At 36.4% G+C, this 21,592-nt stretch overlaps 1 protein-coding gene and 1 long non-coding RNA gene across 2 annotated transcripts; both read left to right on the top strand.

The window, feature by feature from the left end:
* Positions 1–93: 93 nt before the first annotated feature.
* Positions 94–3,731, top strand: LOC135213015 (uncharacterized). The gene is made up of 2 exons (XR_010314058.1): positions 94–302; positions 3,128–3,731. It is a non-coding gene; the product is annotated as an uncharacterized LOC135213015 (long non-coding RNA).
* A 240-nt stretch (positions 3,732–3,971) lies between these two features.
* On the top strand, positions 3,972–20,191 carry LOC135211957 (uncharacterized). Its single transcript, XM_064245214.1, has 11 exons — positions 3,972–4,068; positions 6,079–6,243; positions 6,886–7,010; positions 7,473–7,586; positions 8,000–8,188; positions 9,304–9,455; positions 10,240–10,392; positions 11,172–11,262; positions 13,355–13,649; positions 13,919–14,136; positions 20,096–20,191. The coding sequence occupies exons 1-11, from the start codon at positions 3,972–3,974 to the stop codon at positions 20,189–20,191; spliced, it is 1,695 nt and encodes a 564-aa protein (XP_064101284.1).
* Positions 20,192–21,592: the final 1,401 nt, after the last annotated feature.

The following is a 21,592-nucleotide window of genomic DNA, read 5'->3' as shown; positions in this document are numbered from 1 at the left end:
TAGGCACACCACAACGAAGCACTGAAAATGGACAAATAAACAATCCCAAAGATGACATCATTCTCTCTGTGACCGATGAGTTTTAAGGGCACCGTTTTCTAAGCGTTTACTGGACTGTGTTGCTTTCGGAAGCAGGAAAACAAAGGCTGGCTCCTCCCCTTCCAAATGAGTCACTCGCTCTCGGGTGATAATAAAGATTTGTCATTCTTCATGATGCGGACACATCCGTCTCCAGGGTATCTGCAAGAGGTCCGGGACATTTCTCTCGCTTCACTCCACTTCTCACAGACTGCGGTTTCTAAGTAAGGAAATTTCTTCCTCTTTGTGAACCAAAGATACAGTTGGCCATGGCACTGACCTCTTACTTCAGTATAATTCAAACTTATGTGATTTAGGCTAGGGTTTGTAAGCTGAATGAATTTTTGGTGAAAAGACAGACGGACAGACAGACACATACGGGAGAACACATGATCTACATTCAAATTCGCAGAGGAAAGTAATCAGTACGAATTTACTGGCATATATAAAAATCTCTTCTCAAAGGATGAATGTCATCTGAAATATATTTTAGCTTCAATCAGTTGGAATCACATTAGCGATCTCTGTCATCATAGTCATGGAAGTGAGATCAAGTGTAGACTGAAAATAAGCTTTGATGATAAACGGAAAGATTCTAAGCAGAACAACAATGATTATCATCAATTATTATTTTATCTCGTTCGATAAAACTATGTTGAAAATACAAAATAAGAAAAGTAAAATAAATAAATTATAAACCTGGAACTTTACTTTAATAATCATATTACCATACAAAACACCCATGCAAATCGGTTAACATTTCCCCTTCAAAACGTAGCTGCAAACAATCCTTCTTCAAAACCTAAAAACAAACTAACTTCCAAAAATTCTTAGCAAACACTATTTTTTTAAAACCTAGCAGCTGAATCATATCCCATATGAAAAGCTGGGAGCGCACATCGTTGCTTTAAAAGTTGGCAAATATCACTTCTCTAAAGATCAGCAGCAAACATCACGTTTCCTTTAAAACACTTTGGCGAGCATAATTTCTCATCTGAAATTTACTATCAACATTTCCTTGCCAATAAAACGTGGCAACTAACAAAACTTCTTTGAAACTTGGCAGAAAACTTCACTTTCGTAAAACCTTTTGGTAAATACAATTGCTCCTCTGACACTTAGGAGCGAATATCCCTTCATGAAACTTAGTTGCAAACAGCACTTTAAAAAACTTGGTAACGTCCTCACTTCCCTAAAACTGCTCAATATACATCACTTCCCTCTACTTCTTAGAAGCAACATCGTCTCCTTAAAACACAACTACAACTATTCCTTCAAAACGTGTAAGGAAAAATCAACGCTTACCTGAAATATAGAAGCAACTGTTGTAGACAACACAAACTCTGAAACTCAACTTGAACCTTTATTCCGTTTGACAGTAGTAGTAGTAGTAGTAGCAGTAGTAGGTTCATTCCTGATAGGAATTATTGCAGACTCTTAAATACATCATCAAATAATAATCCATAATATTCACTAAGTGACATAATATACCTCAATATATCTTGCAAAGTTAATCAAATACACCTTTATAAACTGACAATAATTTCATTACCACAATAAACCTCCTTAATTATATCACGTTTTTATCATATTTATAGATTAAACAAATGCCAAATGTCAAATAAACCAATTTACGTCTTTTAACATCTCCATGAATGATAAGACATATAGAGCAAATATATATAAAAGTGCGTCACAAAACTTAAATCTGTGTGCCCCAATTATATATCTTTTAAATCACGAAATATATGAAGCAACTGTACTCGTTGAACACCTTGCTTGAACTGCTAAAAAAAACTTCAGAACCTTAGGAAGTGAGGTAAAACCACGTGATGTGTGTACACCTCTCAATTCTTAAACTACCGCTTGAAAACTAACGACATGGTTTTACCAACTAGATGGGTTTGTGTTTCTGCATTAACAGCAACCATCTCTTTACTGAAAATTTATCAGATAACTTTATTTCTCATCAATTTTAGTCTACATTTTGACGCAGGCTCATTTGTCTAAAACTTAGCAGCAATCATTACGTTTCCTCTAAAGTCTATATAAGCTCCCCTATAAATCTTAATAGCAAACATCATTCCTTATATACTAAACCTGAGCAAAAAAAAGAAAAAAAAAATCACTTCTCTTCTACACCTTATTAGCTTCCTACATCATCTCTCCATTACAACCTATCGGCAAACGTGACTTCTTTCAAAATTATCAGCAACGTTCACTTTGGCATCAAAACTTTGTGGCAAGCATCGTTTCTCTTCTATGACTCTGCACTAAATAATCCACTAAGCATCATGTTTTTTGGATAAACTTTTACTCGTCACTTGCCAATTAAATTCTTTCCTTTTATAATACTCATGTAAAAATAACTGCAAACATATTGTTCGGCTTCACTTAGCTTGAGTGTACTTAAAAAAATAAAAATATCATTTTTCGAAATAATCATTTCGTAAAAATGTAAAAATATAATTTCATCTAATTGCACCTTGAAACGCTCATGTCTACAAGAAGCTCTAATGTAATCATTTCTATGATATTTCCGAACTGTTCATATAGCCATGTGGTTTCCACATAATCCGGACAAAGCCTTGTAAAAAATGGGCCAAATGAAACCAACTGAATCACTTCAAGAGACAGGCGAAGAATAAACCTCAGAACCAGTTTTTATAAAAAGATATAACTAACAAACAGCAACGAATTCTCATTGAATTCGTCGTTCTCATTGAATTCGTCGTTCATATATACATAAGTGTCCTCATCATAAACAAATTTGTTTCTGCATAAATCAACTGTTACCTATTTTAGGCATGTCAAAATATAAAATCTGGCAAGAGTAGCATAAAATAACCAGTTTGAAAATGAATAACGATTATTGCACGTGAAAATGAATAAATGTAGTATAACACTATTAGAAAACAACATTGCATTTCTATAATTGACCACTAAACAGCAGGCCATCTACACCACTGATTGCAATTTAAAGTTCACCTAAATTATATATATCGGAATTTGTTTATGAACGCAGTTTCACAAATTCGACTGATTTCAGCACCGTATCACCTTGGGGGGCAGACCCAAAGATGCTGGAGCGACCTAAACAAACGCGCACCAGCAGACTGCAGAGAATCGAAATCGTTTCTCTCTGGCTGGGAGGAGTAACAGTTCGAAAAACGGCCCAGTTGACTGGAACCTGTACTGGAACCGTCAACAGATGGATTCGCCGCTGGATCGAGGAACGGCAGATCCAGGAGAAAATGAATCGTCTGATTTGGTTACACGCCCAACATGAAAACTTCCAGGCGTGATTCATTATATCCGAGAAGCTTGGCAACACTACCAGTATCACCAACACCTCTTCTGACAATGACAGAAGTTATTGGTCTTCGCAATTACAGGATAAGGAGTGATTTATTGAACAAATAGCCAGTGAACTGTCCACATCCGATACAATTAATCGGTCATCCTCTCTCTCAATACCCGGAACACTAAACAATGATGGATTTACCATAAATTTGAATTTGAGAAAGATCGTTATCACTAACCCAAAAATGGAGTCAAAACAGATTCCTTAAAACAATTCAAGATTTGACGTATTGTGTACTGTCTAATGATTCAGTGTACGAGACTAATGAAAAATAAAAAAAATGTCTAAATTCTTAGTTTGAAAACAAATTCCTTTGATTATACAGATAGGTCATTGACTGGTTATCTTCCTTTACTCATTTTTATTGATAACAAGAAGCAAACATTTACATGTTATTACCTAAGAAAGTAAACTTCACCAGACTACAATGGCCATAAGATGAAAATATGAGAACAGTAAAAAACACGAAAAATAGCGAATTAAAAATCTAGAGTACAAGCAAGCTACAGAAAATAAGCGTTGAAAAACGATGGTCATCTTCAGATCTTTCACCATGATCTTGAAAATGACTGTTCAGAACGAGATTTCTCGTTGGGAACAAGACAGCATCAATTCCTCGGAGAAAAGTAAATGGATAAAAGTTCTCTTTCTGAGAGGGAGAACTACCTGGAAATCTCATTCAGTCAAAAAAAATCATGAATCACCAGACCTGGAGAAAACAATTTTTATTATCAAAGGGATCTGAGATAAGGCTCTGTATCAAAAGTAACTACATGACCTGGGCAATAAAAATAAGGAATGAAATAGAATACAATATAGAACTTAGGGCAAAGGCCTAGCGCTGGGACCTATGAGGTCATCCAGCGCTGAAACAGAATTGACAGTGAAAAAGGTTTGAAAGGTTTAACAGGAGGGAAACCTCGCAGTTGCACTATGAATCAATTGTTAGGAGGGGGTGGAAAGTGAGAAGGAAAAAAGAATATCAACGGAGGTACAGTAAAATGATTGAAAGGGGCTCTAGCTATGGGCCGAAGGGATGCTGCAAAGGACCTTAAGTAATGCTTACAGTGCACCGTATGAGGGGCATTGACAGGACTACCCACCCACAGTGTAGGAATGAAATTAAAATAATTTCTCATTGATTTTCTGGCTCCTTAGACTATGTCATATTACACTCTTTGAGTAATATTTGTAAAAATGAACAGAAACAAACTGCATTATACTTAAAACTATAACGAACGACAATTCTCTCATCAAATACCAACTCATGCGTATAAATGCCAAGAACGACAGAAGCGATCGTTTTTGCTTTCTGAAAAAGCTCAAGCATGACGTTTTGAAATCGAGGAAAGATGATGAAGATGCTCTTTCCATTAAGTGGGTGTCATATGATCAGGTTCATGCGTATTACAACGCATTTTCCAGAATATTGCAAAATGTGGAGCAGAAGTAGAAAAAAAAATTGCGGTCTATGAATTTTAAGCTTGAATTTAAAGAGATCGATGAGAGGCCTTTCAGAAAACTGACATTCAGAGGAATTCTCAAGACACTGGAAGTCCCTGACATATTCGTTTAATTACAGGAAAGGTGCGCCCACACTATTAAAACATTTCATAAACATACGTCAGCAATATCGCATATTTGTTTCAGAGGTTGAAAGTAAGTCAACGACCCTAAGTGTGGAAGGAACGTTTGGTAAATGTTGGACAATCTTATGAATCATTGCCAATAAGTAGCTGACTTGTATTCAACCTCTTTATGATGTGTATGGGATGAGAGGCCGACGTGTGTTTATATACGTTTTACTGCAAAGGGGATGTTCCCTCAAGTGCAGCGAGTCGAACTGACTACCAATATCGGTAAGCTGGGATCTTTCTTGAAAACACCGAGAAAATGAGCAAAGATGAATGACAGGGAAAATGTTTTTGCTACACGGTATGGAGAGGTACTCTTGACAGACGCGCGAAGTGAAGTTAGGCAACCGAAAGATCAAAGCTGTCTGACGTCAAAGCAACTAAAAGTTTCTGTTATACATAGAATGTTGGCAAATGCAATCTCGTACTGATCAACAAAACGCCTTTAAACGATGATCTTAAAAACCGACTAGGTAAGGAGGGAACAGTGTGGTATTCAGGAATGACGTTTGTACGACAAATACATCTTAGATTCTATGTGGTTTGACTTCAATGATCACTGACGAACGGACTGACTGATGGTATCAAGGCCGAAAGCTGCGCAATTTTACAAAGAGGAACATTCAACTCCGACGTAAAAAACTAATAAATGCAATAGAGAGAAAAGATAAGTATGATGATATGTGATAGTTTTTATTATAATTAAAAAGGTACGGAAAAACAGATATTTGGATATATAAGTTACAGTAATCTGTTCTGTTTAATGACTTCATTGGAAAACACAAGGAAACGAATCACAAGTATAGCATTACTTTTTTCAGTAAACGCCACTTTTAGAATTTATCCAAGATCTCATTATTATGTCATGGTAATGCATGCTCACTATTCATGTCTGTTCTTGCTTCTGCACCCACAGATATGCTTGTGTCAGATGAGATATTTATCGATTTTTCTTCTTTATTTGAATTTTCAACACATGACTGTTCATTGGTTTCATGCCAGGATCGCCAATCACACACCACTTCTCAGGGATACTGACAAGCGACGCTGTTTCAGAAACAGGAAGCAGCGAGCTTTCTGAGAGTAGGGCACCTCCCTCAGATTCTGTACCAGCGCCCAAGCTCACACATCCTAAACGGCTTGAGGTAGCAATCAAAATTAGACGGCGTGAAGCACAAATCTTAAATTTCTGATAAAATCCTTGATATATTTGCCAAGTGACCTTCATATTTCTTTAACAGAAAACGTGACAGAGGAAACTGCACCTGAACAGAAGGGAGAAGAATGCCGACGGTATCTGCGACCTCGTGGAAACTTTTTCTAATCGCCTCTTGTGCACTTAGTTTCAAAATTGACACACCAGGTAAGGAACTTTGCGTGGTTCCGCACCAACTGCCATTGTTGTGTACATTAACACAGATGCTTCTTCACGAGAGAAAATAAGTAGATCAACAAGCCCAGTTCTGTCGTGTGGTTAGGAAGCCTTCGTGAAGACAGATTACTCAAGGTCTCCGTAACGCCTGCATGTATTGCACGTACTTATGTATTATACAGCATACAAACTAAGTATATACAGAGTACAAACTTCAAGTGCTCGTAAATCTAGATGTTGAGTCAGCACGATACTCGTCATACGGTAAACCTTATTACACTATTGAACCTATAACTCCAATTGTGGTAACCTTTGTTTATACCGGGCCTGACAGCCAGCAGAAAAATAAAGAAAGAGAGATTTCATGTAAAGATGAGCGATGTGTAAGATATGATATTTTCAAATGTTACAGTTACAGAAATCTTGAACTGTTACAGGAAAAAGCGACAGTAGTCACGAGATCGAGGATGTGACTTCAGTGGTCCTTAAAGAATCTTGGCTTCCGGGAACTACCCTTGTCTACGTTACTGACGGCACGGTGCCCTCCGCCTCTCTCTCCAAAGTAAGGGAAACTCCCATAAACTCTCCCTGTGCCAGTTTGCTTCCAATTATGTGAAGCTGACATTATTCTGAAGAACATAATAAGACCAAACTGCCTGAACATTTTGTTGCTTCAGCAAACATATAAGTAGATATACACATGCATATAAAGTACAATACACATACATACATACACACATATACATATACACATATGTGATAAATGCTTACTCTTTCATCCTTCAGTTCATATGAACGTGGTAACATCTCTTTATCATTAATGATCTCCTAAGGTATACTTAGACAATGTTCTCCCTATACTTTAACGAGAGTCAAAATTACTCAGCATTAAAAATACAATTGGGAAAAGGAATTCTGACTTTGTAATTCACCTTAACATGACCAGCTAAGCATTCTCTTTTACAAAAACTCAATTTTTCAAAAGTCCAGTCTTCGTTATGAACTCGAAGCACATTATTTACAGATCACGGACAATGTAGGGCTAGATTTCGCCGTCGGAATTTTTGAAATACTGCCGAGTAATGACGGTGGCTGGAGCAGTGTTGAGTCGTCGAATTTCCGGGATCGCATCCAGCAGGTAACCTTCCTTTCTCAATTTCTCTCTCTGTAGTATGCAGGGATATCTAGCCTCTTCAAAGAGAATCTACAGAGATACTCTCACCTTTTCGTCAGCTGGTCGTGATGGCTCTCAGCCCTTAAAAATGTCCTTAAAGAAAGGCTGGTAAAGTTTCACGTAGTCGGTGTATAAATTTTGTATCCCAGAATATCATCACTCGTTCGAATGTTCTATGCTTTGAATAAACTTCCTATACAAAGTTCATTCATTTCACGAGTCAAAAATTTAGCTTTTACCCCATCCAATGAATTTAGAGCTGATGAACTTGTTGCGCTTTGAGAAAGCTAACTCTTACTTGTTTTAGAACTATTCAGTTATAAACACTCGTCCTTTGTTTTTGTTTTCAAAACCTTGAATTTGCGATTTTACTCCAGATTCAAAAGACATCAAGATACACGACGACGGTCCTGTTCAGCGACAGCTTCATCTTCTTGAAGGAAATCATAATAAAAGCGGCCGATGACGACCTTCTCGTGTGGCCAGCTCGACTTCTGGTCATCACTAGGTCGCCCCAGATGCGTCTCCATTCGTTGAGGAAGCCACTTTCAGCCCTCAATGCCATGGTCATTATACATGACAAAATCAGAAAAACAAAAAGGTCATTACTCTACTCAGACACTATTACAGCACTCCTTAATATAATGACAATTTCAGTCATTAAAATTACTGACTGAAGATTACCATATTCATTTAATAAGTCTCTCTATATAATATATATATATATATATATATATATATATATATATATATATATATATATATAAAATTATTTCTATAGTAGAAATAAGTTTTTCCCTCCTGAAATACCTAAATGTACAAAAAATAAAAAATTCTCCTAATTACGAAAATTCCTAGTTTTTTTGCTAGGCTATGCTTCACAACTATAAGCTGGATGTTAATAATTCAACTTTGGTTTGTTTTCTTTTCTAGGAGTGATGTCTTTATATACTTGCCATACAGTCATCGAATGATTCAAGTTGCTTCTTGGACTCCTGACACTGGGATCTCCTACGTTCGACAAATACCGATTCTTTCCTGATAAATTCCGCAGGTGAGGAAGAGTGACTAATTTATTGTGAAGAGTCAGTTGCGTCACATAAGTAAACAGCAAAGCATCTCAGTAGAACACGATAAAAGAAGTTGAAAATGCCATTATGTTTTAAAGATAATTTAATTATATACTTAACGACAAAGCCGAAAATATATTATATGGTAATACTGACATGAACAGCTGTAGTCGAGTACTGATATCCTTGGAGGGAGAATTTACAGTGAATACTTGTCCATTTAGAAGAGAACATTTTCGTTTGCACAATTTTGGTTACAAAGACACAAAAGTGCAATGCTGAAATTCCTATTTGTAGTGGAAAGATAGCCGGTTGTTATTTGATATAGAAGAGGCCCTAGCTGCGTTTTTAGCTGGCCAAATATTGAATCTGTTGGGTGGGCAGAGTCCATCCTACAACATATAAGGTGGATGGAAGTGGTGATCGTCTTTTACATAAGCAGGCTTGAGACAATCAATCAAAACTGATCTCTGCAGCTGTTTGTGTGGAAGCAGTATACTCTGGTGTTACATTCCTGGACAATGCAGGAATCTGGATGCATAAAAGGAGTTCTGTGGGTGTTACCCTCCACACATATGTATAAGCTTTTTAGGTTGTCTCTTTGACACCAGGCTACAGTGGTAGTGCTTCTCAAAGGACTGTCAGAGGTTGTCACGTTGGTTTTTGTCAGCAGGGCAATGGAGAGTGGGAAAGAACTTGATAAGGGCAAAGGTACCCATATACCATCTCAACAGCTGGGACAAGGAGTCCTTCCCCGGGCGAAGTTAGTACATATGAGAGAACCTAAGGTAGTTTAGTCTTTCAGCCAAGTCCTCTAAGGCGCGGTTGGCGTGCTTGGCCACCTTGATGGTATTGGGTCGTGTGAGGTTGTGCGTTCACATGTTCCCAGGGTCATCCAAGATTTTTTGATGGAGAGAGAGAGAGAGAGAGAGAGAGAGAGAGAGAGAGAGAGAGAGAGAGAGAGAGAGAGAGAGAGAGCCACCTTGATCTTGACATTTTACATTAACATCTTCCTTGCTGATAGATTCTGTCAAGTTTGTTTTGATGACTGACCTTTCGTAAGCATCTGGGCACTCTCCTCTTGCAGTTAGGCACCTCCCATTACTTAAGGGTTCTGTCTGAACGGAGTATTGGTCCAGTTGTCTTATATTTGTACTACTGTATCAAGGATGGAATCTTCTTCCGGGGTTCTTCAGTACAGGGATACAGTAAGTTAAGGCGTTACAGAGCCTATAATAACCTCAAACCAATCTCCAATAGCTCAGGAGTTATTTGGTTTTGATCTATATGGCATTATAACTGGAAATGAATAACATGACCTTTCTGTTCTCTTTGAGGGCTCTTTCTATACTAATATACAATTCCGAATATGGTGTAACCACCATATCCTTAATCATGAAAGTTGTGGTTCCCTAATGTTCACCAGTGAACATCATAATTGAAAGGTTCAAATTATCTCTTCATCTAGATTACTTCCTTGCAGCTGCAATCAATGGTGGATTCTAAAAACTTGTCTGTATCTATTTATGCCGTGAGTTTTTCAACAGACTGACAGATGGCACTAACTTGCAAGTTACTGGGCTGGATTTCCCGCCACACGTCAAGGTCCGGAACGTGGCTTCTGGTGAACGAGGGGAGTTTAGTTACAGTGGGCCAGTGATAGTGCTTTTGGACATGCTTGCAGGTGATATGAACTTTACGTAAGTTACAGTGATTCTGTAATCCTTCTCTTTTGAATGAACTAGTCTAATATGAACAATACACAAATAGCAATGGCCACAGTGAATTCACTAAGCCTATCACTGACAGTGTCAGAATATGATATTTTACTAATATTGTTTGGAGAAATAAAAATACTTAAAATCCACCTATAGTTTATTCAGTGATGCCTTGTGATATCAAATTCATCTCAAAGTATTGCAGACACAAGTTCTGACATCTCAGAATATTAGAAGAGTTTAGGGAACCCTCATGGGATGGATGATTCCAGTAGAAGCAAAGGACAACTTCATAAAGAGGGCAAAGTATAGGCTTTAAAAATATGCTCACCTTCCATTTAAGAACAGAGAAAATATCTAAAATCATACACTTCCATTGAAAATATTTAGGCTTCAAGCCATCACAAATAACTGCAACAATTAATGAAACAATGTTAGGTATTTTCATACAGAATAATTTAAAAAAGAATGAAAATCAAAGGAAAAACTTTAATTTCCAAATAAGTACTCGACTCAAGTACATTTAGGATATGCTAATTGGCCAGATACTCCAGAGATGTAGCTCATGACAGGAAATGTCCATGGCTACAAGAAAACATTCTAGCAGTAGATATCAAAGTAAGATACCAAAGTAACACAATGCCAGAATAGAAGTCTCTAATCCTGACAGAAATTAAGAAAAACGTAACATAAACTGCACCACTGCCCATGTATGATTGCATTCTCAAGAACAGTGAAAATAAATCGTGCTCTTAACGCAGGTACAGCATAGTTCAACCACCAGATATGTCGACGGGCATCCGCTTCCCAAATGGCACTTGGAATGGCATGGTGGCAATGTTACAAAGGAAGGTAAGTATACTGCTCATCATAACACTCAGTTTCTTTACAAGGAAACAGCCAAAAGATGTCAATTCAACAACTACTTCAAATACACATATCTGTCCTATACCGATAAATGGAAAGCAATAATTACACGTACAAAGTTGGAATACCACTAGGTTCTTCTACCTTGTAAATGATAATATGAAATAGGATTATGCCTAGCTCTGCACTTTTTTTGTGGTAAACTGTAACATCTTAGAAATATTTCCACATTAACAATGAAAACAACGATCTAACCAGAGTGAAATGTCTAAATTTTTCCGTAAATAACCAGGACTTACTTGGTCTGTTCTGCTGGCCTAAACATGGAAGCATGAAAATCACTGTGAAGATTTTTTGGATCACCCCTTGTTTTGAGAAATGGCTCAAAGTAGTGTGTATGTGTCGACATAGTGTTGAAAATTTTATATATATATATATATATATATATATATATACGTATATATATATATATATATATATGTATGTATACATATATATATATATATATATATATATATATATATGTATATAATATTATACATATATATTATTATACAATATATATATATATATATTATAATATAGATATATAGATATGTATATATATATATACAGATATATTATCTATATATATATATACTATAAATATATAATATATATAATTATATATTTACCTACATACATACCAACACGCTTACTCAATGTTGAATCGTGGATGAACTCTCTTTACTAAAAGCTTCCATAAACCCAGTCACTTGATGCGTCCATACAGAAGACTCCCCAGCAGTGTGTTGAATCAGGACACCGCACCATTCACCTCCATCTGAAACACACTTTCTAGATGTTGAGGCCCTTTGTTTACAAATTCCCTTGAATACACCTATCTATCCCTTCCTATGTCTTCCTCTTCTTCCTCCCAGCACTTCTGTATACTCACTCCACCATTTACCGCACTCGAATGCTATTTACAGCCTTTTACTTTGCTTTCTAACTTCTTAGATATCTATTTCATAACAGACATTTGATCTGTATACACACACACGTACACTATATATATATATATATATATATATATATATATATATATATATATATATATATATATATGGCTTATCAAACTTTCTGTCATCTGCCTTACCTTCTCAATCAAATCTCCAAGTCTTCACACCAAATACTTTGGAACCTTTCCTTTATACAGAATTAGGCTACCTTGAACATTTTATTTAACCAGTTAACATTTTCACCACTGTACCCTAGGATCATAAGTGCAAATCCATCAACTCATTGTGTCTTTCAATCTTCAGTCTTGTAACCATCAATCGTACATCCTCAACAGTACCTTTCATAAGCATTCTCAAACTTAGTTTTACCCTCTCCACTAAGTGTCAATTGGGCTCGAATCTCTTTAACATCCACTTCCAACAAACTCCCAAAATACTCAACACCACAGGACTGCATTTTCTTGACACAGCACTTATTCTGAGATTCTTCATAATACAACTTATTCTTCCTTAAGTCCTTGCTTACTTTCTCACCAATTTTTAAATTACTGCCCTTCACTTTCTTTCTCGAATTCTTTTTGTTCAATGTCAATCCATATTTCCTTCTGCATGCAGCCTTCCCTTCAATATAAATATACAACAGATTACACACTAAACTGGCTAATTACTTAAGTTGAATTTAGAAACCAACCATTCCATATTCTACGGATCCAAAACTAGTGGTTAAACAGTGGCCCGTGACCTAGGGCAACCATAAGTCTCAACATCCAATGCAAAAGTTCACATAAGATCAGAATGAAGAATTTTAAAATCCAAACCTCTACTCTGGAATGATACACAAAGCAAGGAGATATGATTAGCTTAATATTTTTTTTAATGTTTATGGTATAATTTCTATGACTTCATATTTTTGAATGGCATGAAGAATAATTTGTGTACTGAAAATCTTTGTCTATTAGGAATTTGTAATTTTGTTTTCAGTTTCAACTCATTTTTTTCTTTCATACGGGCACTCTTAATATGTGACGCTTGTCTTATGCTCTGTTATATATATAATAATAATATTCCGCAATTAGGAGGTGGACTTTGGTCTGGGTCTCTTCGGATTCACTTATCTTCGGGCTCAAATCATCGACTTCACCAATCCTCTTGTAGTAGATTACGGCGCCATTCTCGGCCGGAGAGGGGGCACCTCAGTTGACCCATGGGGCTTTGCCTTGCCTTTCACCTTTTCAGTCTGGGTTGGTTTCTTCGCAACATTCATATTCATTCTTACCCTCGTTTCGATTATATCAAGCCTTCGTTGGGAATCCGGCTCACCTTCTCCCAAGATCTCTCCTGCAATGTATATTCGCAATTTATTGCAGCAAGGTAATTGGTTGTCATTGCCCTGTGACAGTGTTTACAATGCTTACAAGAAGCCTTTCTTCTTGACTGAACATCATAAAATAATACAATTTTCCGACAAACCAATTCATTTTTTCTTAAAATGAAAAAAATAATTTCTGATCACATTCCAACTCCATAAAGGACAAAAGGAAATACTACGTAAAAGTACTTCAGTTTACAATTTTAAAAGTCCCATAGTAAAACTCCCCATCAAAATTTTCCCTCCTTAATCATTTTGTTTGTTTCTGCAGACGTCAATGTGACACCAAACTGCAACTGGGAGAAACTGATGGTCGGGGTCTGGTTGCTGTTTCTTTTAGTGTTCATCGAGTGTTACAGTACCAACTTGGTGTCTCTGCTGGCGGTCCGTTATATCTCCGAGCCTTTCCAGTCGCTGCGGGACATGCTCCATGACCACACAGTCACCTCAATATGGATCGCCAATTCAGCTTACATGCAGCATTTGTCGGTAAGTGGAAATGATTTTCAAGTCAACTTTATTACTAGCGATCAACACTACCATCCCTAGCATTGGCAATAATAACGGCAGCAATAGCAGGAGAGTAAAGTATTAGTCTCGATTTTTCATGATTAAAAAAAAAAATTATGTTAAAAGTATTTCGACAGAAATGGCGGGGGTTTGGGCGGGCAGGACGTGCATGTAATTCAGTTCTACGGGTAAAGGAACCAAGAGAAGTAGGTTTATTACGGGCTGTTGAAAAGCAAGAGCCCGTGCCAGCACAAGGCTGGCTTAATCTTATTACTAGAAGTAGGTATTGCAAAGATTACTTTTGGTAGGTAGTAACTAGATATTTACCCATCAAATGCAATCGCTCTTTATCCTAATTTCGGCTGTATTTCACGAATTCCTCAAGATATACGAATATTCCTGATATAAACGATCCCTGACCATGGGACGGTAAGCATTTTTCTGAGTGTCGCCCGGCCAATAAATTCTTAATAAAATAAACTATCGTACATGCTGTACATTCATATTCACCATTGAACATATTTATCATCCCCTTTCACTAACCTCACTCATTCACTGCAGCCATAGCCTTTTGGTTCTCAATTAGTCCCTTGTTCAGCTGCACCAGATTTCTGCAAAAACTCTTTGCACTTGAAAGATCTTTGTCGTAATTGTCTCGCAGCTTCAAATGATTTTACTATAGTATGAACACTGAAAACTATATTACAAATTACATATTTTATTTTATATACGTTAAGATTGCCATATGCACAAACCCACACATATATATGTGTATATAAACCCACAAATTTAATTCAATATCCAGTTTACTATATACACATTGGGAGTAACTTGAACCCAAGGGGAATGTCAACAATGTTTGCTTCATTACCACCGGGATTCGAACTATTAGCTATTTGGGAAACAATGAAAGTATAGTGATTACGACCATGGTTCAATGACCATGGGCCTTTCGGTTGAAATTATTGCCAGGATATAATGAATTGTATATTAAACAGTGTAATGTGTTTGAATATAAAAATATATGTATGTATTTTCAGCCTAAATTTCTAAACAATTTCTAGACAACTTGATCCGATAGGCAGGGAACATTATGCTTTGTTAGTTTTAGCCTCATAGAAAAATGCAGTCAACCGAATCGGATCACCAATAGGGCAGTAAATAGTACATTGCTGTTGTGCGAGAGAATAAGTAGCAGTATTTTTAAGTGGTTCAGAGTGAGGCCTATCCAAAAAGTAAAACAAAATGTTTTACTCTTTCTTCAAAAGAGCATAATGGACAGTGTCAGCCAATCTGCAGGGTAAATTAATTTTTTGGAATTTTTGGGGCCCTAGCCGTTTCATTCTTATCCGCATATAGTTGGGGCAATTGCCTTTTTAAGCGCAGTGCACCTCTTTTCTGAAACAGCATTATTTCCTTCATCTCCAAAGTTGAATTTTTCCTTGCTAGGTTTTTCTATTCACCTCTTATTCTTTTGATAGTTATATCAATTGGGCCATGTCATCATCTGAAGAGTTCACATGGAGTTGTGCTTGTAACAGCATTTGAGCAATTGCCAGGCCTCATGGGCTGGTCCTCCACCATCGAATACGTTGAAATTGCTCAACAATACACTACCAACATTCAGGATATGTCCTTGTCAATATAATTTGCTGAGTTTCAGCTTGAATAAGTTAATAATTTGATTTGGAAGAAGTGTTTTAAGTATAACTCACTTTACCATTCGGTGAAACCCTAAGAGCCAAAAGCACTCTTCTGCACCAATAGCAAGAGGCCATCAAAGTGCAGAAGGTATGCCCAAGTGCTCTTGCTTAACAGCTAGAAGTAAACTGTTTTTTTTAGGCTAGAATATGAACTTTACTGAAAAGATCATGTGGAATTTCATTTGGTTCAAAGAAGTAAACATTTTTTTTAAGCTAGAATAAGAACATTACTGAAAATTTTATGCGAAATTTCATTTGGTCCAACCCATTTTAAAAACAAGTCTTTCCTTTTCCTAAATTAGCCAAAAATGATTCCAGAGAATCATTGCAAGTTTTCAATGCTTCACACATGCTAGGTCTGTGCTAGTCTAGCAAAGTATATAATTATAGCAGGCACTGTGTGGCAAACCTATTTTCTATTAATACATTAAAGACTGTATTTAAAATGTTTCAGATGATTAGTACAGAGTTATCAGCACTGTGAAGTGGTAGAATACATATAGATCTTTAAGAGTTCCTGAAGAATGGTTTGAAGAATTATGCCATTTACTCATGTCTGCACTACAGCAGCTCTGGAACACTGTGACTTTTTCGTGTTCTGTAGGGGTTAGGAGATTTCTCTGTTGGTATAAGCACCAGATTTGTGATTGCTATCATGAAATGTCAGGCACAGAATTGAAAATTGAAATATGTGTATAACAGGGTAGTATGTGTTTTGTAAGTGATTTGTTCCTTGATGGCCACCACTACTGTCAGCAATTTAGTGAAAAGACAAACCCAGGACAATAAAAGAACTTTAGTTTGACAACTACATAAACCCCTATCATATATATTTGCCAAATTCATTACTGTTTGAGGTTTCTCAGTTTTTGAGTTAGAATTGAATTTTGCTGTAAAGTCATTCCTTTTCTGTTCTGTTCACGATAGAGTTTATTTTATCCTAAACTCCCCTCTCCTCTGTGAAACTAGAAAAAATGTTTGAGTTCCCCCCTGGTTTCTGTTTGTGGAATTTTATCTTTATGCTCTCAGAAAAAATGACTGAGCCCTGCTTATCAGTGTTGATTTTCCTGTTTTCAGTGTAGCAACACATATTTCGATCAGAATTTTGGAACCTACCCTACTTAGGTTTCTGTTTTTGTCAACTTCCATTCACTACCTTTTTGAAGGAGTTGCCAATCTGATCCCTTTACTCTTTTCATTTTGGTAAAAAAAAAAAAAAAAAAAAAAAAAAAAAAAAAAACTTTCCTTGCATTGAGGAGTAAGTTTTTATGATCTTACCATTACTCCAGAATTCCTGCAGGCGAGGTAAGCTGAAATCTGAGACCTATCAGTAATGCATATGTTTGGCGATGGTAGCCACTAATTGAGACTTTTGGTTTTGATGGCAACACTCATTCATTCACTGTCGGTGGCTTTAATAACATAATTCTATCAGGACTTAGCTGTCTGCTTCTGAAAACCCTGATAAGTATCGGTATATACAAATATCCAATTACCTACAATTCGTGCAACAGACCCTAAAAGCAAGCTCCACCGGCGCCTCTAGAGTTCATCAGGCGCCAATGTGAGTGATTACAGGAAAGTACGTCCTGTTTATAGATAACCACAACAAATGCTAGGAAGGCAAGACTTTAGAAGTTGGTATCTCTGTTATGATCACTGCATTTCAACAGAAAAGGAACCTATTTTGGCACTAAGGCCCATTGGCTCACCCAAGAATGCCCTACCTAAACCAAGAAACACTCCAAGCTGAGTTTGCCTGGTAAAATGTTGAAGCAATTGGACATAATTCACCTAATCTACGTGAACTGTGAGCACCCCTTTTAGAAGCCATTTGTTGAATAATATCACAATCTGCAACTCCAATGGGAACCAAACTCTTGTTACCCAAGTGAAATGATTTTAGATGGCTCAAATGCAACAATCATTTACATAGTCCTGAACCATGGCATGCTGTGCGATATAACCAAAATTAAAAGAAAACAATGTTTCATACTTTGTGGTCTCATTCTTTATGTTAAATATCATTGCTGGACAGCGAGGAAAATTATATTTGTCTCAATCGGATCGCAAACCATTTATGCCCCAACGAGACTCCCTTCTTTGTCTAAAGAGAATGATGCCCTTTCACTGTGAAAGCGTGGCATGCATGGGCAATATTACTATGGAAGATAAAGGAACTGGATGGGTGTATGTATGCCTCTCTAAGTGCACATCATCATGGGCTTTCCAAAAAGCCCAGTCAAGGCAACCTGTTTCTCCAAGAAATGTTGACAGGAATCTTGTGTAGAAAATCATACCTACTTGAGCTCCTGAAGACAGGTTTTATGAAATTTTAATTGGTCTCATAAAAAAAGGCTTTCCAAGAACCATCTACAAGTAGGTCATCACTACTTTGGGCTTCAAACACTTGTAAATGAAAGTGAAAAGAATAAAGAAACCCCTGGTTTTATGTCGACAGCAATTATTTGGAGAACACAAACTTCGAAAACAAACCGGAATTTGGGCATTCTGGTCACTTTCTTCTTTCCTCAAAAACACATACTAGGCCATTGAAGTCGTCTCATCAGAACGCCCTGTAAAGGAATACAATCTAGTTTTTTTGGATACAGAAAACTCCTGACACTATCAGTATTTCCTCAATTACCGACACACTCAACCAGACTTGGGTGGTGTGACTGACTCTTTGGACATCTGCACAGTTATGGCTCATTCCATAGGTCCCTCAGCATTACTTCTATGGAATGCACAGTAACCACAAGTGACATCTCACTCAAAGTAATGGAGCAATAATGAGCCCTTTACCAAATGGAACCCAGACAGTTGCTGAGGTAACCCATTTTACTAAAGAGCCGTAATGGTCACGTGATTTTAACATCAAAACTGACTCCAGATTTCCGATTTTTTACTGCAGTACATGGGATCCCCTTTCCTCCACTGATGCACTAACTTGCCTTTTTCCTTTTCTATTTATTTCTTCATTGTTTTTCCCATATTGTTTGTAACAAAGTCTAAGGGATTTGCAACCCACGTTTCATTTGTTGATACGTACACACGAGTAATAATCATTAAGTGTGGTTAAGCTGTTTAAAAGCTATAATTTTACTTGATCACAGCAGCCTTTGGAAAGGATTTGATTTCTGTATCACGTTTATGCTTTTTGTATTAAGATTTTGATCTGAAATGGTATATTGTATAAATCTACTTGTGATAAAGGTATTTTGCACTGAAGGAAAACCATAAGATCATGTTCTCAAGAATAGGATACAGATAAAAAAACTATATGATTTCAATTACAAGAAGTGTCTAATACGAGAATGGAAGGTACGATAATCTAAATTTAAGTAAGCACAGTAGTGTCTCAAATAAGGTGATAATTCAGCAGTAACATTCTGAGCCCCTGTATAAATTGACCTTTCAGTAAAAGGTCCCCACCCTTAAAGAATGGCTCAATTAATAACTTTGCAGATCTACAAACACCTCAAGTAATAAATATATTATTTAAAAAAACCTAAAGAAATAAATACATTAGTTTTAGACATTTTTTATCAAGAACTAATGCACTACTCATGAAAAAAACTACCACATCATCTATTATATGTGAGTCGCGCAGCAACAAGAAAAGTAAACTGTATAAGGAAGTGACTCAAGTGAAAACGATGTATATTTCACATGAGATCATCATTTTATTTTTACTGTAGTTTTAATGAAATTTAAGGGCTAGGGCTCTTCACCTCACTTCCTCAGTTTGTAAATCTGAGTTACTGCCAGCGCATTTGATAATACTAAAAATAAGCAGATGCTAAATTTCTGTCTCAAAAAATATTGACTTAATACTGAAGTTGTCTCAGTCATGCCTAGAGGTGGAAGATTAAGGCTACGAGGAAAATAAAGTTACGAACCACACTGATCTACGGTAACTGATGTCTGTAAAGTTGTGCTGCCATGTTATTTGGCTTTAAATCTATATTTACGAACATTTTTTTCTCTGTACGAAATAAAGTATAATGGTAATAAGCTTCACGTTCAGACTTGATATTGTCCCGCCCAAGGTCAGCCTCCATCACCACCGGCCCTTATTTAAGTAGGGGATGAAGGTACTCTGGTCTCAGGCTCGAGATTGTACGAAACATCCTTTCGGTTAGGAATTAACATTTCGACCTTATCATATTCATACTGTTTTCGAAGTTATGGTTACGACAGTGTTCATTATAAATTTCAACATTTCTCCTTAGGCTGTGGAATCTGGCATATTCCGCGAAATAGCAGACATAAGAGACGAGGCGCATGAAACTCGTACACCCTTTGATCTATGTATCAACTGTGAATGACTTAGTGTCTAAGGGTACCTACATCATGATCAACCCCACCATATTGATGAAGATGTTCCTGACCGAAGATTATATGGACAAAGGTGAGTTACTGGCATTCACGGTTACCTTAGATTTGTTATAAAACGCTAAGAGATTTTGAAGGACATTAGGATAGTTAGAACTTTCTGAATGGTATGAGCACAGTGTGAATAGTTCTATGACATTACCTTCCCCACTGTCACTCATTCTATAATTTAATGTCTTCAGGGAGCTGCAAATTCTACCTTTCAAAGGAGAGATTTTTGCCGCTGACTTTCTGCATGGCAGTTCCGAAGCACAGCCCCCTTCGTGGGCCAATCAATGAAGGGTAAGCACACTTCTGTTACATTACGAAAACTGCAGGAAATTTCAAGTCCTGGTCTAAAAGAATCTCGGAATTGTGCATGCAACATGGGTAAGATTGTGAAAAATTAATAGATTGAAAACTAATTCACCCAAAAGTTTATATATATATATATTTATATATATATATATATATATATATATATATATATATATATATATATATGTGTGTGTGTGTGTGTGTGTATGTGCGTGTGTGTGCGCGTGTGAGCGTGTGTGTGTAAGTATACATAAATACAGACACATTTATATATATATTATATATATATATATATATATATATGTATATATATATATATATATATATATATATATATATATATATTTATATACATATATATATATATATTTTTTATCAGAAATTTATTTTATTTTTTTAAAATCAAATTTATATGTATCTCTTAAAATAAAAATATATTATTAAACAAGACTTTAAATAAAGTTAAAAGATCACACTAAGTATTCGGCGTCGGTGACCCTGGTAGTTGTGACGCCAGAAAACCCACAATCAATCAATCAATATATATATATATATATATATATATATATATATATATATATATATATATATATAAGCCTACCTGCACGAATAAAACAAGACTTGTAAATGAGACTCCGACCTCAGTCACAAATAAGATCCCCAAGGGATTCCTCCTTTTCTTGTCAAGTGTAAATATATTTTCATCCGTCTGTGTGTTCGTTTGCCCTGTCACCAAGTGACAAATAATGTCAGTTTCTACCAGTGTGTATCCGTCGTCTAAACGATGTCTTAAAAAATCAGGACGCAACCAGTCACGATGAATACTTTTGTTTCATTTATGCAATTTAATATTAAACAACAAACACACATATATGTATATATACACACGTTACCGGCAATGTGTGAAAAGCAGGTATTATATAAAATGCCAAGACAATATATGCAATACCTGAAGTTTTCAGGCAAGGCATGAAATATCTGTGCTGTTACATAACTTTTTCTAGGCATTATAAAGAATGACAAGTACTATTCTGGCA

This window comes from Macrobrachium nipponense, chromosome 19, assembly GCF_015104395.2.
Source record: "Macrobrachium nipponense isolate FS-2020 chromosome 19, ASM1510439v2, whole genome shotgun sequence".
NCBI lineage: Eukaryota > Metazoa > Arthropoda > Malacostraca > Decapoda > Palaemonidae > Macrobrachium > Macrobrachium nipponense.
Note: the sequence above shows the minus strand (reverse complement) of the source record. Positions and strands in the feature narration are given on the sequence as shown.